Source organism: Leptopilina boulardi, unplaced genomic scaffold (assembly GCF_019393585.1).
Source record: "Leptopilina boulardi isolate dan_hultmark-lab unplaced genomic scaffold, ZJU_Lbou_2.1 LbouV2_114, whole genome shotgun sequence".
Classification (NCBI taxonomy): domain Eukaryota; kingdom Metazoa; phylum Arthropoda; class Insecta; order Hymenoptera; family Figitidae; genus Leptopilina; species Leptopilina boulardi.
In genome coordinates, this window is record NW_026137657.1 from 656,150 (window position 1) to 679,021 (window position 22,872).

The window sequence follows — 22,872 nt, forward strand, 5'->3', positions numbered from 1 at the left end:
GATAATTTCTACTCATATTCTAGAACAGGATTTTAATCAATTTTTTCTTTCAGGTTTTAAAAAAGGTACATGTTTATTGCTTTTTTTTTTATCGGAAGTCATGAATCTTTGAATTCGTGACTTCTGATAACTTTTTTATCTACTTTGTCACTTTGCGATTTTGTCCTTTCTTTTACCACATCTAATTTATTTCTTTAAGATTTTGAATTTTTTGGAATTGTTTGGTATTGTTTTATTAAACATTTTTTTTCTAAATTGGAAGATATTTTTTTTTAATTCTTGAATGAAATTATAATCATAAATTAATTGTTGTTTTTTTAAATTATAATCAAACAATGATAATTATATTAATTAGGTAATTATCAAATGTTTATTAATAACTATTAAAGGGACACTTTTAATTTGTGCTTTGCTCCTTTATATAAAGAAATAAAGATTTTTTTTTTAAATTTATTAAACAATTTGAAATTTTCGTGCAACTCGTTTGTATTATATATAATGAAACTTGCTGATAAATTTATTCGTTTATTGCAATCGTGATGATTGACAGTCAGTTATATCTTCTTTTATGAAATAAACATCTTGTGATTAGTTATCGTTTAGATACTATATCAAATACTCCTCTTTCGTGTATCTGTTGAATTCGCCCTCTGCTCGCGCACTACAATTACGTTTACGGTCGGTTGGTGAGGCGGGAAAGGTCGACTGTTGATGCAATTGGTTTTGATGCGGTTTGGGTTACTGGGACACGTTAAAAATAAACCAAGAAAAATCAAACAATATTGAATGACGGGACTTGTGAACGGCTTTCATCCGTAAATCCCTTTATTTATTTTCTTTTTTATTAAAAAAAAGAAATATTTTTCCCTTTGTGCACTTGCATTGATATATATATATACGTATATATCACACGCGAAATATACTATGAATAATTATAATTCTCTCTCGGATGCAAAATTTTTAAATCTAATTAGGTATGCTCATTGCTCTGATTTATGAAACATTTCAACTATGTATAATTGAATTCACAATCATCAATAATTGAAAATTTGTTATATTGATAAAGAGTTTTCCAATAAATAATCACAAAGATTATTTTATTAAATTTTAATTTTTTAATTGTACTTCCACAAGCTGGCTACAATTTATTGCTATTAATTACTTTCAATTATTTATTTATTTCATATACTTAAAATTGATTTTCTAAAAGAAAATACAATATTCTAATCATATTATGTCATCTTTTTATTTATTAAATTCAAATTCTTTAATCAATATTTTTTTTAATAGCATATTTGTTAAAAAAAATTTTTTTAACAATATTTAAAAAAAAATGTAATTAATAGATTTTGACTTTTAATATATGTGATAAGAATTTCTTAAATTGAACTTGGTTTGTTATTTTGAAAAGCGCAATATAAAATAATAATAATTATTAAAAGGCAAAAGATTAATATCTCGTAAAGTGCAAAGAGTTTAAGTGTATTCTTTAAATAAAAGTCATGATAAACAATTCTTGGAAACACTATTCATCTACCTAATTATTTTCAACTCTATGCATCACCTTCATGTCATATGCACGTTCTAACTTTCACAATAATTATAGTATTTGTGCGCTTTTTATACTAACACTGATCTGCTTGTAATTATGAAAATTGTGCACAATATGCATGACATAATATGTTTAGTCTATTGAGTATTCATTCATAAAGTATGTTGTAATATATCCAAGGATATTGTAATTTTTCACATATAAAGTTATTGTAAACAAATTATTTTTAAATAATTGTAAAGTTATTAATACAATTTATTAATTATAATATAATTAATATTTGATGAATAATTATGATGAATAACGATAATGAATAATTGCAATGAATAATTGTAATGAATAATTATTATATTATAATTATTAATAATATAAAAATTATTAATTACTTTGAGGGCTTAGGAATATTTCTTTTTCGTAAATAAAATAAATAATTAGAATTATTAGGAAATTATTAATTAGAATTAAATTAAAAAGTTTAGGTTCTTATATTATGGCAGTTGGCGTATTACTTTGTCTGACTATACGTTGAGTATTCTACTGAAAGAAATCATTCATTGATAATATACGTTGGCCTACTTTTTTTTATTTGTTTGACTATTAATTATAATGAATTTAATTTTATATTCTACTCTGAAATTACATAGGTGGATGTAGAAGTTGGTTATTATCATAGAAAAGTGAAATAATTCATTATTCAACATATTTTACATTGGAATGAATATTCCTATAAACTTCATTGGCAAATCATAAATCAGTTTTCTTCTTCTTCTTCTTCCATTAAATATTTAAATTCATTTATATGTAAATTATTTAATCAAACTGCATATGCCGAGATTTCACCCTTTTGTACTTTTGAATTTATTAATATTTTAAATTATTTAATAAAATAATTCTTTTACTTTTTTTTAAATTAAATACTTTTTTAGTTTATTGGTGTTTTTAATTAATTTACTTTTTTTTCATTTATCAATTGAATTTGTAATTGAATAATAATTATTAATTAAATTAATATTGAATTAACGTGAACTTAATTATTTTGTAATTAAAATTTTCATTATAAAGAAAGTTTTATATTATTTTTAAATAATTTTGTTTGTAAATGTTATTTCTAATATCGCATTTTAATTAAAAAAAAAAATTTTGTTTAAAAAAAAAGAAAAGGAAATTATTTGAAAACATCATTATTTAACAAAACCCTGCATTTATTTATTTATTCACATTCTGTACAAAGATATTTTACATAAAATCTGTTTATAACTATTTCCTATCACACACTCATTCATTTCCAAAATGCTATCGTGTGTATTCGCAGATGACTTTTTCTAATTTAAACTTTTTTTTAGACATTAAAATTTATTTCTAAATTTATTATTTTGAAGAAAATTTTTAATTCTTTTTTTTTTCGTTTATAAATAAACTATTGAATCTAATTAATTAAATATCAGATTATGAGAGATGTTTTCAACAATTTTTAATTTATACACGCTATATTTAACTCACATGAGTACAATATAGATAAAAATCTTAAAATGAAGTTTATTTCTTTCATCATATTATTTTTCCAAAGATGACGTTCGAAATTATTAGATTGTGTTAAAACGCATACATATATTAATTTGTATAATTAAACTGTTCATTAAACTTTGCTAAGGTCAAAAGTATTTTTTGCTTCATCGTTTTCATTATTAATATTGTTGATTTTTAATTTATTATAAATTATTTGCTGACTTTCATTTATTTATAAATGATCTCGTTTTTAAAAATATATATTTTAAAATATTGCACAAAACTATAAAACACTAAAAATTTAAATAAAAGAATAATTTTTAATTATTTTAAAAGCCATCTTACGCGTATTGAATACATAATAATAACGAAACAGGTATATTAAAATTGCTTACAATTAAACCTAAAGAATACTATTTCTGTGGTAACAACCTGTCTCATTTTTTTTTTATATATATAAAGAGGTAATAACAATCATTCATCAACACACTAGAGAAATTTTGAATCCCACAAAAACCGTGTCCCATCCCTTAATATTAATAATTATTTTGAAGTACTAACGAATCAACATACATATACATTTATAAATATTATGACGATTTTCTTGCGTTCAAGTGTACTTAGCACATTATGGTACAGACAGTTTGATTCACATTTGGAATCTGACGTCGAAGTTATATATTCATTCTTAACAATATTAAACGTTTTTTTTCTGGCCAGCATTTGATTCTTATTTAGAATTAAGGCGCAAAAGTCGTACAAAGTGTCTGCGTGACGCACATTTGATTCAGGAAAAGAATATTAAATAAAAATTTATTTTTACAGTTTATAAACATTTTTTTAAATAAATACTCGCTAAAACGTAAATTAGAAACTTTGGAATTGATTTTTTTAAAAATTAATTTAATCCAATTATAATTTTTAATTTAATTTATTTTTACATTTAATTAAAAAAGTGAATAAATACTATATTTTATGAGAAGAGTTTGTTTTATTACAAAATAAAGTTTTCTCTACACTGTCAATGAGAAAAATTTTAATTTTGTTAAAAATTTTTTTTCGTTGACTAAAAAAATAAAAAGTTTACTTTATTGTAAAGAAAAACTTTTTTTCAAAATAAAATTCATTTTACTAAATAGTAAAATTTATTATAAAGCAATTATTGACATTAAATTATTATTTAAATCTAGAAATTATTATTAATCTTTTCATTATATAGGAAAAAATGAAATTAACATTCTTTCTGTAAATTCAATAATTCATTTCTGCCTGAACAATTTTTGTTATATTTAAAAAAATTGAATCATATAACAGAATATGTTATTTATTATTTATTTATTTAATAAAAAAAATGTTTTTTTGATTAAACGAAACTTTGGATTCAAATTATTTTATTAATTTTTTTAATTACAAAAAACACTTCTTCAGTTAATGAAAATCTTCTTTAATCTAAGAATAATTTTTTTAAAAAAATAATTTGTTTGAAATAAATAAATTGAAGAAACCTCTTTGTTAAATTGATGATAATTCATCAAATACATCTAAGTAATTATATTTCTAGAATAAAATAACAAATCTAATTATCATATTATAATTACTTTTGATTTGAGATACGTTCTTTCTTTTTAGTAAAAAAATTATTTTTTATATATATTGTAATAAATAATAATTAATCAAAAATATGATTCAAATAAATTTTTTTGTCAGTATAATTTAACGATTCTTTCCCTTTTTGAAGATATTTATATTTATGAAATAAATATTTAATTATTCTTTTCCCGAATCAAGTACATAAACTGTCATCAGTCCTGAGGAACAAAATCCAAAGTTATGGCAGACACTGGTCAAAGACCACATCAATAATTGATTTTTCAACCCCATTTAGCAGCTATACTATATAACGATCTGAGTAATTCCAGTGCTCTACTGTCCGATATCGATGTTTCATCTTCAACCAAAGCACTTCTGGACTCAGCAATTGCTGGATTTGATGATGAATGATATTGCGTATCGGGAACAGGCGTAGTTGATTTAAATTTTCTTCCCTGACGATTTCTAAATGTTGTTATTGAGGGTTCAGTAACGGCTATAAAAGTTTGAATGATTCTCGATTTATCCGATTTTCCACCTTCATTATTGCCAAGTGGTAAATTTAATCTACCGATACCAGCAATAATTTCACGCGATTCCTCTGATGTGAATTCATTGACAGGTAATTTTAAGAGAGCATTCAATAAATTTTCCTTCTCCTCTTCCATTGTTTTATTCATTGGTCCATTACAATGGCTGATTAGCAATAAAACAAGTTGTCTGACAGTTGAATTATTATCAGCTTGTTTCATTACTTTCATTAAAGTATTTGAACTTGATGTATTGAGTTTACCAAACATTTCCTGAGCCTTTTCAATCTCATTCTCAGTGATGTTAATCACTGAATTGGGAATGTGTGTTTCTGATGCTTGATTGGATGTCACTGATGATGTTACAGTCGCAATGGTCGTGTATGTTGGATTTGGCGTTGCTGTATTTTCCGTTGAATAAGCTGATGGTAGTAGTGTGAATGTTGTTGGTGAATCGTTATCATTTGGCGACCATTGCCAAGGTGTTGATGAATCTGTAATGAAATTCTGAGGAGTAACGCCATTTGATGCTTCTGTGGCCAGAAGCTCCTGACTCGGATTTGTATTAAATTGTGTGGGATCAGCTAATCTTGGACCGGAAGTGGACAATTGATCGTGAATCAAGTCGTGATTAATTCGCTGGGGATCGAGAAATACTGTTGTTTCCCATAAGCGAGTTACTTCCGGCGATGAGGTCCAGTGATCGCTAGATGTCTCAACTGGTGTAGTTGTTGTTGTGTAAACAGGCCTTGTATCCTTAGTATTAAAAACACTGTTTGATCTACCAGACGAACGTAACTTATTATCGAGCTCATTTCTATAACTGGAATGCACATTTGTTGCTGTTACTAAAGTTTCATGATTTTTCGGTGTGTCGTAGTAACGAATTCTGAATGGTTCAGTGGTCGAGGGTATTGAATTCTGATTTTCAGATCTGTAATTAGAATTTGTATTTTGATTGGACAATTTGTTGGTCTGATATGGATTTTGTGAGGTGGGAAGTGCTGGCGGTGTTAGTTCCTGTTGTGGACGATTTCGATCGTAGAAACCTCTTTGTTCCTCGGTTTGGAAGAAGGAACCGGGTGTTGTTGAGGGAACATAGTTGGTGATTGGAACAGCATCGAAGGGTTTTAAATTTTTTCCATAAGGTTCTCGGGAATTGTTTCGATAGTTTGCTTTGTTTGTTTCTGGAAAGTAATTTTCGTAATCATTGAGAGAATTGCTGGGAATTAACGAATCATCATTTAGATTTCTATTTTCTTGCAAAACGCTATTAACTTGAAAGGCAAAATTGTCGTTTCCGTTTGGTGATTCACGATTATTGGCGTTTGGAATTTGTGTCGTTGAATACTGGGAAATTGAAGAAGTCACGGAAGTTGTGAAGTAATCAGTGGAACCCTCTTGATTAGTTTCAGCAATATAATTAGTTGGTTGATTTGGATAGGGAGTTGTTGGTCTTCTTCTTCGGGCAGTGTTACTGTCATCGGAGAAATCAAGAACCTCATCCTTTTCTTTAGTAACTGATGGATATTCTTCGGTGGTTGTAGGTGATAATGTATTCTCGGCATTTTCATCCTCACTTGACAATGAAGGCTCAGTGGGTCTTATTTCAGTGAGAACTTTCTTGAATGTTTCGGGATCTTGAAGATAAGCTGACAAGGCGTGAGTAAAAACTTGTGCTAATTCACGAAGTTTGGTGCTATTTGATTTTTTGGCAGCGTTCAAAGGACCTTCACTCTGTTGAATGTCAAGATCATCTTCAAAATCGTTACTCGCGTTTAGTTCGCCACTGGTATCTTCCAGCAGAACAGCAGTATTGTTTTCCAGAGCGTTGTTCAAGTTAAATAGATCTATGTAGGAATTAATGGTATGCTGAGTTAGTATACTAGTCGGAAGTTCTACAGTTTTATTTCCATTTTTCGATGCTTCATTTTTTTGCTCGAGATTTTGAGTGAAATCGGAGATATTGGCCAATCCGGAATTATCACCCGCTGTCGCGAAGTACAAAGCAAGAGAATGTAGAGTCGATGGTCCAGAAGAACTTGGAATATTTAATCCCGATCTGTTTCCATTAGAATTAGTTTCCTCCAAACCCTGAAGTGATTGAATCATATTGAGCACATGTTCCTTTTCATTTTTTGGTCTATCATCTAAAATCGGTTTTTTCGTGACAGATGACACTTTGGTAGTTGTCTGTTTTGGTAAATAAGTAGCTCCAGTTCCTGATCTGCTGGGCGAGTACGAAGCTTTAGAATTGGGAACAAGGTCATTGAAACTGCCACGATTGTTAGAATCGTATGGTGGTACAGTGGCTGTGTAAATGTTCGGTTTTTGTGTTGTAGCACTTGCAACAGTTGTGTATGCATAATTTTTTGTAAATGGAACATACGGTCGGGAAGTTGAAGACTTGCCCTGGCGATTCGAGAAGTCTAAATCTGGTTTATTCGTTACGGAATTTTCGATAAACGATTTTTCCGTAGCTGCATTCACGATTGAATTGAGTTGATAAATCTGCGATGATCTGGAGGGATTTTTTGTGGAATATTGAATGTCATTACGTTCTCCATCACGATAGGTTTTTGGACTCTCAAAACCTTGAGGTTGCTGACTAAATACAGTTGCCGAAGGTGTCACTGTATTGTCGACATAAGTGATTCCAGTGAAATTTCCCGTTGCGGAATTTTGACGATAAGCTTCAGTTGCAGAATTCTGATTATAAACAGTTGGAGAATTTTTATATGCTTCAGAATTCTGATTAGGTCTGGTTTCATAATTCTGATACGTTCCTGTTCCAGAATTTTGATAATCTCTAGATTTAGAATTCTGATGGAATCCAGTCGCTGAATTGTAATAATTTTCAGTTGGAGGTCTCAATGTGGTGAACGATTCGTCCTGATAATTCCCAGTGGTAGGATTATCATAATAATTGGTGTATGTGGAATCATAAATTGTTGTGGGAACAATTGTTGTTGGATTTTGTTTGTAGTAATCAGTGCTAACGTATGTTCTTTGAGTGGAAGAAATAGTTTTTTGTCGATCATCATTTGGGAGTTGTTTGTAATTTTGAGCATTTTTGTTATTGTAAGCAAAACCATCAGTTGTGCTTTGTGATCTTGGAGTGGTTGTTGGTCCTCTTTTGTCAGATGAAGTTATCCTAGGTTTGAAGATTGGTGTGAAAGTGGGACCCGGGAATGGAGGAATGCTACCAACTTTAGGCTTCATGGTTGTGGGATTATTATTCTCGTTTGGAGTAGAAGTAGATTTTTGTGAATTATCCGAAGATGTTGCTCGATTATTGTAATAGGTATTGTACTGACTTGTACTGTATATTTTGTTAAATCGATTTCCACGATTGTTGACAAATGCTGCACTCTCAGCCATTTGTTGGAATTCCCTTATGGGATTGGGAGAAGTTGTTCTGAAAGTTGTAGTTTCCGTATAGGAGGGAGTTGCTTTTTGTGTTATTCCATTGTAGTTAGCGTCAGTAAAGGATTTAGATTTTGAATTTCTAGAAGCTTGTTTATCATTTTTACCTTGACCTTGATCAGAGATTTGATATTTTCTACCACCTCGATGATCATAGTCATTTAATTGTTTTGACTTTTCTTTACGATCGTCGATCAATTGATTCTGCTGTCTGTTTCGCGACTGATGATTATTTGGAAAAACTGTTGATTGTTTTTGTTGATTAAAATTTGTATTTCCCTCGCTCAAGTCTTGTAGATCTTTTGGTTTATAATTTTGGGCAAACTGATTCTGTCGTCCTGACGGTTGATTGTAATCTAGATTTTGTCTATAGGGTTGATTCTTATTTTGATTATCTTGAATTTGATTTTGATTAGCAGTTTGACTGAATGGATTAGATCGACCGTTTTGTCGTCCATCGTAGTCTACATATTGATAATTATTTTGTCCATTTTCTTCCTCTGATGTGCGATGATATTCGGAACTGATTTTCTTTGCATCGTTCCTCTTTCGTTCTTCTTCTGCCAGGAGTTCGGCACTTTGCTCATAGAGTTCAGTTGATCTGCTGCAATCGACTTTAAACCACCAGTCACAAATTAATTGCGATTGCTGGAATATTGTACCGTTTGGACATAAAAATGAGATCTTGCGCCCATTGTCACAAATGTGGAATACCTAAAAATGAAAGTCGAAATTATAAATAAAAAACTAAAAAAATCGGAAAAATAATTTTAAATGAAAATTGGAAAATAAATATTTAACTAAAATTAAAATTTAAAAATCTGAAAAAAGAAGTTTAGGATTTTTTCTATAAAGAAGGAGAAAAATTAAATTCCCTTACTTGGCAGTTAGTTTCCAAATCGGCGTAATATCCACCTTTGACTCCGCGACAGGTGAAAGACGTAGTTGGAATTGTTGTTAGAACTGGAAAGTCGACCCCAGGTTGACCCGTAACCCCTGAAAATTTTTTAAGGAATTAATAATTTTATAATGAGTAATAATTTTTAAAATTAATAACTATCCATAATGAAATTAAAATAAATAATTAAGAATTAATATTTATAGTTAAATAATTAATTTAAACGGCCAATTTAATGAATTTTTAATAAAATTTACTAAATTGTTAATAATTATAAATTATAATACCATAAAACTAAACTAATATTTATTAAATAATTTAATTCTAAAAAATAATTATCTAAATTTCAAACAATTTTGGTGTTAATTTATTGTTAAATTTAAATTAAACATGCAACAGCGTAAAAAATAAGCGACAGTTAGAATTATTATACCCGCTCCCTTCAGCCATTCCTTTAGAAGATCCTCGTTTCCGAAAAAAACTGGCAACCAACAAATGAGTGTATTTAATTTTCTTAAAGTAACATTATTGAATGAAATAAAAAGCAGGTAACTCTCATTATTTAAAAATAATCTTGATATTTTTATATTTAATGAGAGTTTACTGTACTTATAAACATATATAGAGAATATTATATAATGTAATATAACTTATATTGTATATAGCCTCATAATTATTAGTATTCTAATTAGGTATTTTAATAATAATAATTATTATAAATTAAAATTAGTTCGGAAGATTAACATTGCGTTTTCCTTTCTAAATTTATTTTAAATAAATGATGAAAGAATGATGAAAACCTTGGTATATTTGGTACTCGCCATTCTTTTCCGGGGCAAGCCTTTTAACAACTTTTTTCAAGTCTTTAATATCTTCTTCTGATGCTTCTATGCTAGCCAGATCCAATTCCGAGAGGAATTCTGGTAGCTTCGTTCTTTCTTTATCATCTGATACCTGAAAAATAAAATAACATTAAAAACTTTGTATCTTTAATTATAGATTATTTTTTTAAGGATTTTAATTTAGCATTATTAGTAGTCCCCTGAAGTTTCTTTTAAAAAAATGAAGTTATTTTGTGTAGGAAAAAAAAAACCTTGAAAAATATTCGAAATTCTAATTAAATAAAATTTTTTGGCATTAATTTGAATAATAATTTTTAAACAATAAAATCTTATTATCTCTCTGGAAAAAAGTTACTTTTTTTTTATTGTTGGGGGAAAAAAATGTCAGAAACCACACCATGTGGTATAACCATTAGAGAGGACAATCGCTACTGAACGTTGAAGATTCTCTTCCTGCTTTTATTTTATTTCATTTTCTTGCTTTTTAGGTACGGGAAATGAGAAAGAAAATGATCTACCCTAGAAAAATGTTTCTGTAGAAAAATCTTTTTAAAATTATACAATTCACCATTATTGCTGTCTAGTGGGACTTTTTTAAAAATATAATTTAAAATAGTTAATATAACTTTAAACTAATTTAATGCTATATTATAATAATATAACAAAAACAGATTTATTTAACAATTTTTCAATTTAAAAAAATAATAATAAATAATAAATAATAAACTAAATGAAATGAACAAACAACTAATTAATTTAATTTCAACAAATATTTAAAATTTTAAAGTGAATTTTTGCAATAAATTTTATGAAATTCAGTAATAATAATAGAGCACAGGGAATATAATTTGGAAATTGATTAATATCTGAAAAGTTTTTAGAGTTTCCGCAGATCGAGTGTATTTTATCGTTCTCTTCGGAAGTTTGTCACCTACCTAATTTACTGTTCGATAAGACATGAAATACGTGTTTGTAAGTGCCGGTTCCAAAGTTTCCTAAGTACCTTACGATTGAATCTATTGTTTCGCGTACCGAAACATACATTTTTAAATTCGATTCAAACTTTTCACTTCCTAGTTGCGGAAGAAAAAATACTAATTCAATTTAGTAACTCGGAATTCTTGTCCACAAGACGCGTTACATTAATTTAGTTTCTTATATGAGATATATTGATGAACAAAACCTGTGCGTAATTTCTCAATTACATCGATTCATATTTATAGTTCTTTTTTTTACGAAAGCGTTAAATTAAATTCTTCATCCTTCAATAAACATTTCAATTATGAATCAACTTTCACTTTAATTATTATTCACATATTTTTTTATATAGAAAATTATATTTGAACCAAATTAACTGTATTATCTAATGAATAATTATTTCAAACAAAAAATAGATCAAAATAAATAGTTAATAAAAAGAAATTTATTAATTTTTTTATTCACAGCTATAAATTATTTTTTTGATTTGTTTATTGATTGATGATGCATAATAAGTTAAAAGAGTAAAGCTTTTTGCAATTTTTTTTTTTTTGCACACAAAAATAAAAGCATAATTTATTCCATATTTGTATTTGTGTGCTTTATCGGTTGGTGAATTCTGAAAATGAAATACTACGTAAAGCAGTGAAATTTAAACCCCCGCGTTTTATGAATCGCGATATTTCAAAAGTTTGCCAACTCGGAACTTCTGTAAACTCTGGCTGCTTTAAAAATATTACCTGCTCTCTGTGAAACAGCTCATAAAATGTCAACTGAACATGGCTTCACCACATTTTTCTCTAATAAGGAAAATAAAAGTATAATTTTCTCAAATTCTATATATTCAAAAAAAAAAAAGAAAATTAAACTTTGTTAACCTTTTAGTGTAAAAAATATTTTTAATACGATTTTAATCTGAAATAATAATTTTATTGTTATCTGGATAATTTAAAGAATAATTAAAAGGAAAGCGAAGAATAGCAAAATATAATTGAACATTTTTTTTTTCTTTGTTATCTCATGAGAAATTTATGTTTCGAGTCTGTTTATATAGTCATTATAATTTGATATTAATAATTTGATTATATAATAATATTTATAATGAATTCATTAGTTTTAAATAATGATATAATAATTTAAATAAATTAATTTACATTGTCAGCAATTTTTAATTCGTTAATATATTTTAATTAGAATATTTGTTGATTAGAAATATTATTATGAAATGTTTCATAGATATATATATTTTGGTAGGAAAATTAATTATACCGCAGAACAGTAATATTCTTGACACATGAAAGGTAATCTTAGATGACCAAATACCCAAATTTAATTAAAATACATTCTCCATGATTAAATTGGATTATAATATAGTTAGAAACTGTAACACGAACTACGTTGCTTTTCTGTTTAGGAAAATTTTCTATTTTCACATATTATTAATTATGTTTTATTTACCGTATTTCTGAACACAATGCAATTTGTCCTAATAATATATATATACTGTTTGCAAAACTTTTACTAATTAAAATCGAATGTAAAAAATTAAGGGTATACAAAATTAATTATAAATCTATTATTATATTTTCATGATTTGATTGAACTATAAATCAAATTAAATTTCATTAATTGTTAAATAAATAAAAAATAATTGTCTAATAAATAAATTAATAAAAAAAATTAAATTAATACATAATTTTAAAAATAATTAATATTAATTAAATAATTTTATATAAATTGAAGTAAATGTGACAAATTAATTTAAATGTCAGTTAAATGATAAATAAATATAATAATAATAATAATGAAGGATAAATTATTGAAGTTAATTATTATTATTGAGTGTCGAGGATATAATAGCGAAATGAATGAAGTGAAAAGTCGATCAGAATTTGAGAGAGCATTTCTTGCATTACTCTAATTCAAATGTGATGAGTCCAAGGTCTCGAAGAGAAAGGCCTCCTCACGTGCGCCGCGTACTTTACCTTATAACTATACATGTCACTATCGTGAATTTTCAAACGCGCGGGGCTACTCATATAAGGTAATTTTAAATGTTGTTTGCACACTTAAAAACTAATTTATATTCATTATCCACTCATAAATAAAATTTTGACGTTAAGTAAATTATTGATCATATGATAGTGACGAAATGAAGAATTAAGTAAAATACTGGCGGTAATTTTGCCTGCACTTTTACAATAATTTACTATATTATATGCTCTTATCTTAATTACTTTTATGACTCTTGTTTTATTATTCTAATAAACAGAAGAAAAAAAATAATAGAGAATCAACTTTTGATTCTCTTATATATCTATTGAAAATGGCAAAGTAATTTAAAAGCATTTCATTGCTTAAAAATAAAACACGCGGAAGATGGGTCTTATAACGTCAAGAATCGCGGAAGTATATAAATCGACATTAAGAATAACATGGGAGTAAATCGCTACTAAGAATCATTTCTTTCAAAAAAAAAAAATAATACTTTCTTTTGATTGGCCGCGCAATTTTAATCAAGACTCAGTGATGGCAAATTACCGCTGACTAAATATATAATGCGCAATAAATAGTTTTTTTTTTTTATAATATAGGCATAATAAAATTGAATTTACAATTTCCACAAACATGATCAGCATATTTTATTCTATTTGTAAAAAAAAATATTTAAATAATAATTATTTGATACAAATAAATATTTATTTAAGTAACCGATTATTTGAATCAAATAAATTTTTATTTTTTAGTGTAAAAAAAGTAGCAATGTAAAAAGTATAGAAAGAAAATTTACAAAATGATTTTTCATTTATCGACAATTTTTTTTTTTTTTCCTTGCAATAGAATGCAGGTCACAAAAGTGGAAAATGCAGGTCATTTAGGTATGTTACGTGAATAACGTATGCTGTAACGCTAAACGAAGCCACCCGGCGTGAAATATGAGTTAAATGATCGTTAAATCGATACGGTCATGGGTAGATGAATAACTAAAAATACAAATGAATTTCTCTGCTTGTGTATGTTCATATATAGTTCATGTTGGAAAAAAAAAAAACCATGTGTGGACCGGAATCGTAAGATAAAACGCATAAATAGTTGCGCAAACTTATGTTGAATAACATCCGTCCCTCTGCCGCACTATAAATATATAGAGAAAAGAATAAAGAAGGGGGTTGTCTGTTTTCTTGATATCTTATCGGATAGGAATCGTTGGAATCTTTATTCGCGTAACCGTTATAACTCGTGTTGTACCCACGCCTACCACCATATATACTTTTTGATGAGGCGAGAAAAATGTATATAGGAAGTGACTACTTCGCTGTCAAGTTGACGCTTCCGTGACTTATACATATACGTTTAATTTACGGAAAGTCACACCGACAATTTTTTTTTTTCGTCAAAAAAAAAACAGTTTTTGCAGAAAATTAACAATAAAAAAAAAACGACTCGATCCAAGCCCTGATTATTTAAAACCATTTTAGATATTTTCTCTAAAAATAATATTTAATTACTAAGATCTGTAATATTTTTTTGAGTATAAAAATAATAAGAATAATGAAATTTTTCGTTTAATTAAATTTTTTGTCATTTAATAAGACTCTGTGCCAGATATTAAAGGTGTGAAATAATTAGTAGCTGTACTAATGCTCGTAAATGTCTCCCTTCCGGTTATGCGCTTTTGTATATATTTTATGTATTTTTGATGCGCTCGACATAACCGGAAGAGGAACATTTACTACCGCTCGCTTATTATTATTATTATAATCTGTGTAGCTTCTCATTAATTAAATTATATTTATAAGAATTTTCCAATTCGTATACATTTGCTTTAATTAATAATAATGATTGATAACTTTGATATTATTAATTAATATATAGTTGGAAAATAATTTTTTCCTTCTTTTTTTTTGGGTGTAATTTTGCAACGATTCTAAACTCTGCGTATACATTTATAAAGATAAATATCAACAATAATTCTCGGCCCCATAAACCAGAGACACTCGGAGTGGTATATATATATATGAAGTCTCTTTAGTTTGAAGCCTCAGGGAGGATTCATTCCATAATACGGTTGCATCACACGGTATATCCTATTGTCTTGCCAATCTGATGAGCGCAGCCGGAAGCTCGACGCTTCGCTCTCAAGATAACGCGGATGTGCATGCCGAAGTTGGTTAGAAAAATGGGATGGAACCGTGAAAGTGCACCTCCTAAGACGAGTGAAAGAAAGAAAGAAAAGAACTCACAAAGAAGGTGCGCAGGGACCTTCGACAGTACCATTGTTGATCTTTCATTTCTTCTTTCATTTTTTTTTTTTTTTAGTCTTATGTTTTTCAATGAAAAACACGTAACATTTTCCCCTCAATCTGACACTTTTCTAGTCTTATTTAACAAGATTCTTTTAAATTAAATATATCTTCAAATTCTAGAATTTTCTATTGTAGTACACAGAGGGTCAAAATTAAAAGCGATAAAGTTGTCTTGTCAAGGCTTTCTTCTTCTAAGTCTTCGAAACATAATTTTCTAGTCGAATTTCTCAAAAATTGATAAAATTGTGTTTTATATTTTAATAAAATATGTTTTATTATTACGAATTTCATTAAAAGATATAAAAAAATAATGCAATTAAATAAAAATAATTGTGAAATAAAATGAAAGAAGTCATAAGAAATGAAATAACGTCTATATTGAAGAAAACTCCTTTTTGTTTAATTTCCAGTTGAAGGAAACTTCCTTTAAAGCAACTCTCTTTTACGAAATGAAGCGCAACTTTATATTAGGTACTTTATATTTCAATCTGGATATTTATATCTTGATGCAAGATTCATTAATAAAATACAATTTTAATTAATATTTCATTAAAAAAAAAATAACTCTGAATAGTATTTTGAACTCATTAAATTTACCTTTTTTCCGCCGTGAACCGGAACAAGGGTAAGCCCAATACCTGAAATAAATTAAAAATTAAAATTAAAAATAATTATTATATTAATAATAAGATGGTTTTTGCATATATTTTGTTTTTCATTTGTTGACAGTAATTGAACAAGATTCAATTTAGCATTGTTTCCAGTCAAGCGTAATTATATTCGACTAACAGCATCGAGACTTAGCTCTTGTTAATCAAAATGCAGATGCTTTGAATAGCAAATGCCATTCCTCTGAGTTCTGTACCTCATATCATGAAGCCAAAATCACAAAAGCAAACTCTCTAAGACTCGAAATTTCTTCTCACATTTCTCTTATTATTAAACATGTAAATTCCATTTCATCTTTTGGAAGCTGTTAATTTCATTTTTCGCAAATGTTTCACATATTCGAAATGAACAATTTTGGCTTTAAAATAAAATTATTGAAATGTAATTATGTTAAATTATATTTAATTTCACAAAATTTTCGTTTTGTAATATTTTATTCACTGAGAATATATTATTTTGTTCTATATAATATTTTGGAATTTTCTTTATGAAAGAAAAATTTTAATAATCAGAGAACTAATTGTTGTGTAGGATTATTTATGTTTTCCCGCGAGTCAGTTGGTAGAAGCTCTGAAAAGCTCTCTTTGAATACCGAGTGGAAACACGCGGTTACATTGGTTCTTGAGAATGGTTTCGTCGTCTTGGTTACACTGAGTGTGAATATGCACTAGTTTCACTGTTTCTAGGAATGTAAAGGGGTTTTGTATATATATACATTTAATTCTCTTTTATGCGTTAAAGGTTGCTACTTATAGTAAAACCCAAACATTTTGTCAGCAAAGGAGATAAAATCCCGACCAAGAAAACAGCGTCCTTTGTGTGCAATTTATTGTAATACCATCTTAAGTGAATTAAATAAATTCCACGAGCACAAAGTTAGTTCTCACTGCATTTCCATTTGACTTTATTGAAATTTTATTCTACAATTGTTATTTGACCGAATTTTTCACTTTCTTTTTATATAGAGAAAGCAATATTTTGTAATATACTAATTTTTAACTAACGATTAAACTTTAAAAAAAAAAAATGAAATCTCAAGTTAAAAATAATTTATTTCTGTGAGCATTAAAAATACATTAGTAAAAAAATTGTACGAACCTTTAGGGCGGAAACAAAAATTCAAATGACAAAAATTATTTTTATTTCCATGTAATTTTCGTAGGGGAATTAAATCAGGATGTTAGGAGCATTAGGAACGAAAGATGCTTATCATGGACATAATAGGAGTTCATGTAATCGAATTCTAAGTTTGTCCATTCAAAATAACTGCTCATTAGAAGAAATGTGATTAAAACTTTGAAGGAATTAGGAACATTATTCTTCAATTCTTAATATCTCATATTTTTGTCCTTTAAATATTAAATGAAATTCATGTTAGATGATATTAACCGTATCATGGAATATAGTGTACTTAAGTATATATATATGGATTTCTGTAGAAGAGGCAATTGAGCACGTTCAAGAGTACGTGAAATCTATTATAAACAAGTGCTTCGAATTAATTATGAAAACTTTGAGTAGTCGTTTGCTTTTCTTATTTACCTTGGTAATTACCTATTAACATGAAAAACTGTTTAATATAATTAATTATCAGTATCAACATTTTGAAAGGATTCCTGATTTATTTACTATACCATTCTAAATACCATCCTTTTTTTTAACTAAATTTTTTAAAATTCTTACTTAATTTTCTAATAAATGAAAATTTTGTTCCTTTTCACGTGCAGTTTTATTTTCAAAAGTTTAGATTTTGCAATTTGTTAACATTTGTACAAAATTTCGTTAAATCAATTAAAATTCTCTACGAACTTAATTATTATTGATTGGTTCTATTAGTCATTTATGAAATTAGATTCCCCCTTTTGTTTTTGCGAAATTATCAACCTTTTAATTTTGCACCGTGCAAGAAGAATTTGTATTAATTTAATATTCGATACACTTTCGTAAATATTGCGCGCGTTGAAATTTCAAGATAAATGTCAACTATAGTTTTGAATGCGCTATATATGGAATTTCTAATATACGAATATAATATGCGAGAATATTGTTACAGCTTTTATATGTGAAATTCGAAACCGTAGCAAATATGTTGGTTCATTGCCAAACGTGTATTAAACTATTGGATCATTGGAAAATTAATCTTTATATATATAGTGAAACGCAATACAGTTATCCAATATAACATCTTTCTCTTGTATTACACAATCTATATATATGCGTTGTCGAAAATTGGTTAAATTTCAAATTTCAAAATTAATTTAAAACAATATAGAAAAAAAATTCGATTACTTAAAATTTGTGAGTTTTGGAATTTTATTTTCTTTGAAATTAAAAACGTTTTTGAATCGTACTCTTCATGAAAACAGTTAAAGTAATGACTTATTTAACAAGCATGATTATATAAATTTAAGAAAAAGATTATTATTATTATTATATATATATATGAAGAAATGATAGACGACGCAAAAAGGTTATTGACCAATTGAAACATAAATTCTATGGTATTCGATTCGATGAAGCGAGGTCACGGTACCTCGAATAAACAGCATCTCGCGAGTTTATGATCGTTGAACCGAATCCTTGACTTTTAGACCCGCGATGCGCTCTCCCACGCCACGAACAGATTCATCATTTCTCGATCAGTAAATACATCTCGACAATGGAGAATGAATGTATTTCGAAGATTGTGACGCGATAAAACTTTGATATAAAAAGAAAACATCCTGTTAAACATGGACCTCGTGTTCATAAGAGAGAGAGAGGGCCAAGGACAATATTTTCTTTTTTTTTTCTTTTTATATTGTGTCAGAATATACATACAGCTTCCTGATTTACACTTGGCCTTTAAATGCTGCCGCACCTGTCGGTATATAATTATATATACTTTTCGCAAAGATGAAGATCTTTTTAGAGACTTTATACAGTAGTTTTACGTCGTTCATTGTTTGATACTTTTTTTTTTTACAAAAAAATGAGAGAAGCTGGCGCATGGCGCCTCCATTGCAGGGTTTCGTGGCCTGCTAAGGTAACGTTTACTACCATGGAAACAATTGCTATGGAAACGACTATTATGGAAACAATTGCTATGGAAACGACTATTATAGAAACTGTTGCTATGAGACCGGTTGCTATGGAAATAATTATTATGGAAACGGTTTCTATGGAAAGAACTACTCTGGTACCGGTTGCTATAGAAACAACTATTATGGAAACGGTTACTATGGAAACAACTACTTTGGAAACAGTTGCTGTGTAAATGACTACTATGGAAACTGTTGCTATGGAAATAACTATTACGGAAACGGTTTCTATGGAAACAACTACTTTGGAAACGACTACTATGGTACCGGTTGCTATAGAAACAACTATTATGGAAACTGTTGCTAAGGAAACGGTTACTATGGTACCGGTTGCTATGGAAACAACTATTATGGAAACAACTACTTTGGAAACGGTTGCTATGGAATCAACTACTTTGGAAACAGTTGCTGTGTAAATGACTACTATGGAAACTGTTGCTATGGAAATAACTATTACGGAAACGGTTTCTATGGAAACAACTACTTTGGAAACGACTACTATGGTACCGATTGCTATAGAAACAACTATTATGGAAACTGTTGCTAAGGAAACGGTTACTATGGTACCGGTTGCTATGGAAACAACTATTATGGAAACAACTACTTTGGAAACGGTTGCTATGGAATCAACTACTTTGGAAACAGTTGCTGTGTAAATGACTACTATGGAAACTGTTGCTATGGAAATAACTATTACGGAAACGGTTTCTATGGAAACAACTACTTTGGAAACGACTACTATGGTACCGATTGCTATAGAAACAACTATTATGGAAACTGTTGCTAAGGAAACGGTTACTATGGTACCGGTTGCTATGGAAACAACTATTATGGAAACAACTACTTTGGAAACGGTTGCTATGGAATCAACTACTTTGGAAACTGTTGCTATGGAAACGACTACTATAGAAACGGTTGCTATGATACCGGTTACTATAGAAACAACTATTATAGAAACAGTTGCTATGGAAACAACTACTTTGGAAACTGTTGCTGTGGAAACGACTACTATGGAAACGGTTGCTATGGAAACAACTACTTTGGAAACTGTTGCTATGGAAACAACTACTTTGGAAACTGTTGCTATGGAAACGACTATTATGGAAACGGTTGCTATGGTACCGGTTGCTATAGAAACAACTATTATGGAAACTGTCGCTGTGGAAACGACTACTATGGAAATGGTTGCTATGGAATCAACTACTTTGGAAACGGTTGCTATGGAATCAACTACTTTGGAAACGACTACTATGGAAATGGTTACTATGGTACCGGTTGCTATAGATACAACTATTATGGAAACGGTTGCTATGGAAACAACTATTATGGAAACTGTTTCTATGGAAACAACTACTTTGGAAACGGTTGCTTTGGAAACAACTACTTTAGAAACTGTTGCTTTGGAAACAACTATTATGGAAACGGTTGCTATGGAAACAACTACTTTGGAAGCTGTTGCTATGGAATTGTCTACTGTGGAAACGGTTGCTATGGAAACAACTACTATGGAAACGGTTGCTATGGAAACAAATGCTATAGAAACAACTACTATGGAAACGGTTGCCATGGAAGCGGTTGCTGTGGTAATTATGGCAAGCATTCGAGTGAACGACGGACGGACGGACGCCAAAGCAAAACTTAAGACTTTCGGGCATGAGCCACGAAACCCTAAAAACCGATTTTATTTTTTCTATTGCAATAATTTTTCCAAAAAAAAAATAAATTGGTAACTAAAGATTGTTTTTTTTTTGAAATCTTGTATGAAATAAAAGTTTTATCTCACTCTTGGAAAAATTGCCAAGTTAAGCTCTCATGATGTGGAAGTAGATAGACATTTTTTATAGGTAGTCAGGGGTTGTAAAAAAAAATTTATGGCAAAGCTGAGGTCACAAGAAATGATATCATTTGGGATAAAATTATTATTCGAATCGGTGAGGATTGAAGGATCGTATTAAAAGACTCTTCTGAGTCGGAGAGAGAGAGAGATCTTCAAAATCGACAGATTAACGAGGCTTTGGCTTCCGACGACATCTATCCTTGTATCGTGCGAGGGGAGTACATAAAGCACTGAATTTACGATGCCAATCGAGTTATACGTGAAATCGTGGACGACTTTCGGAACCTTCCACAGATTGATATCGACGGAAACCACAGATTCACGAACAGATGAATTTAGATATATATATATTCTCCCTTCTGAACTTTGTTTATTCACTTGAGAAAATCTGGGAGAAAAAAAAATTATTTACAGAAAAGAAATTTATAAAATAAATTAAAAACAATTTTAGAAAGAAAAAAAAAATAATAATAATCATGACCCTTTAATTGACTTTTATCTATTCGACGCTCATTAACGTATGCAAATCTGTTCAGAAATCAGAATGGAAAATTGCACGTCCGGAAATGAGTCTCTTTGGAAACAAGATAAATGGCTGAAGTTTGTTTCAACTCTCGTCCCTCGCGAAGTAAGTCGAACTGATGAGCTTAAAATGCGAAAACTTGCGAACATGAAATTTTTTTTTTTTTTTGGTTTGCAAAAAAAAAAAGAGTGAGAGAGAAGTTTACGATTCGCGAAATGCGCTTTCAAATGGGACGTGGAGATTATATGAACGCTCGTCATTGCTTCGAGTTTTCAAAAGTACAGGTTGCAACTTTAGTTCCGGCATAATAATTTCGTATCTTCCTCTTCGTTTAACTCCAACACTAACTATATGCTATATAATGGAGGAGGGGGTATTGCAACAACGAATTTCAAATTGAAGACAAAGAGCGAGTGGAGGATTTCCTAATTTTCAGTAGTTGACCCATACGTATATATCGCGTATACTTGATCGTCATGCTCCAAAGTACACCCTAAATTTTGGACCGTGGCCTAGTATTTTCTATTTACATATGTGTAATCCTGCCCTAAAACATTTTCTACTTTGTATTACAGGTCCTTGAATTGGCCAATTGTTTTTTTTTTTTTATTTACTTTCCGACACAAATGTAAATATATATATTTTCGAAGAAATTTTTTGTTCATTTATGATCTTTTTATTTCTTCATATATATTCGTTAAAATGAAGGACTTATGTCTCAAAAAAGGATGTGTTTTTAATTTCTGTTTCATTAAATACATAATTAAGAAAAATTTGAATTTATAATATATGTATCGTTATATTCTCTCATCATTGTTTCGTATTTCGTAAAATTACGAATTGGAATATCAATTTTTATTAAAATTTCTCAATTATTCAACTCTGTATGTTATGCAACTTGGGATGACTTTAATAATTATTTTCATAAGACATTATAATAATGTTACAATTATAATGAAAAAGAAATCAGAATTCATTAACAAAAAAACTTATTTCAATCAAATATGTAACTGAATAACTAATTATCAAGAAAAAAGTTTTTGTTGAATTAAAGAAATCATTTTTTTTATACAAAAAAGGGGCTTTTGATTCAAAGAAAATTTCTTTGATTTAAATAAATTTTCTTTGAATCTA

The 22,872-nt window shown here is 28.6% G+C and overlaps 1 protein-coding gene across 3 annotated transcripts in view; it reads right to left on the reverse strand.

The window, feature by feature from the left end:
- Window positions 1-4,530: 4,530 nt before the first annotated feature.
- The window catches only part of LOC127281996 (putative uncharacterized protein DDB_G0282133), a 48,671-nt gene continuing 30,329 nt past the window's right edge, over window positions 4,531-22,872 (reverse strand). For 2 of the 3 annotated variants that reach the window (XM_051306049.1, XM_051306056.1), the window contains 5 exons: window positions 16,227-16,267; window positions 10,303-10,456; window positions 9,936-9,983; window positions 9,485-9,600; window positions 4,531-9,318 (listed from right to left, as the gene is read on the reverse strand). In XM_051306049.1, the coding sequence (XP_051162006.1) occupies window positions 4,930-9,318; window positions 9,485-9,600; window positions 9,936-9,983; window positions 10,303-10,456; window positions 16,227-16,267 (4,748 nt within the window). In that variant the 3' untranslated portion in view covers window positions 4,531-4,929. The remainder of the gene's footprint in view (window positions 9,319-9,484; window positions 9,601-9,935; window positions 9,984-10,302; window positions 10,457-16,226; window positions 16,268-22,872) is intronic. The other variant, XM_051306065.1, reaches the window with a different exon arrangement.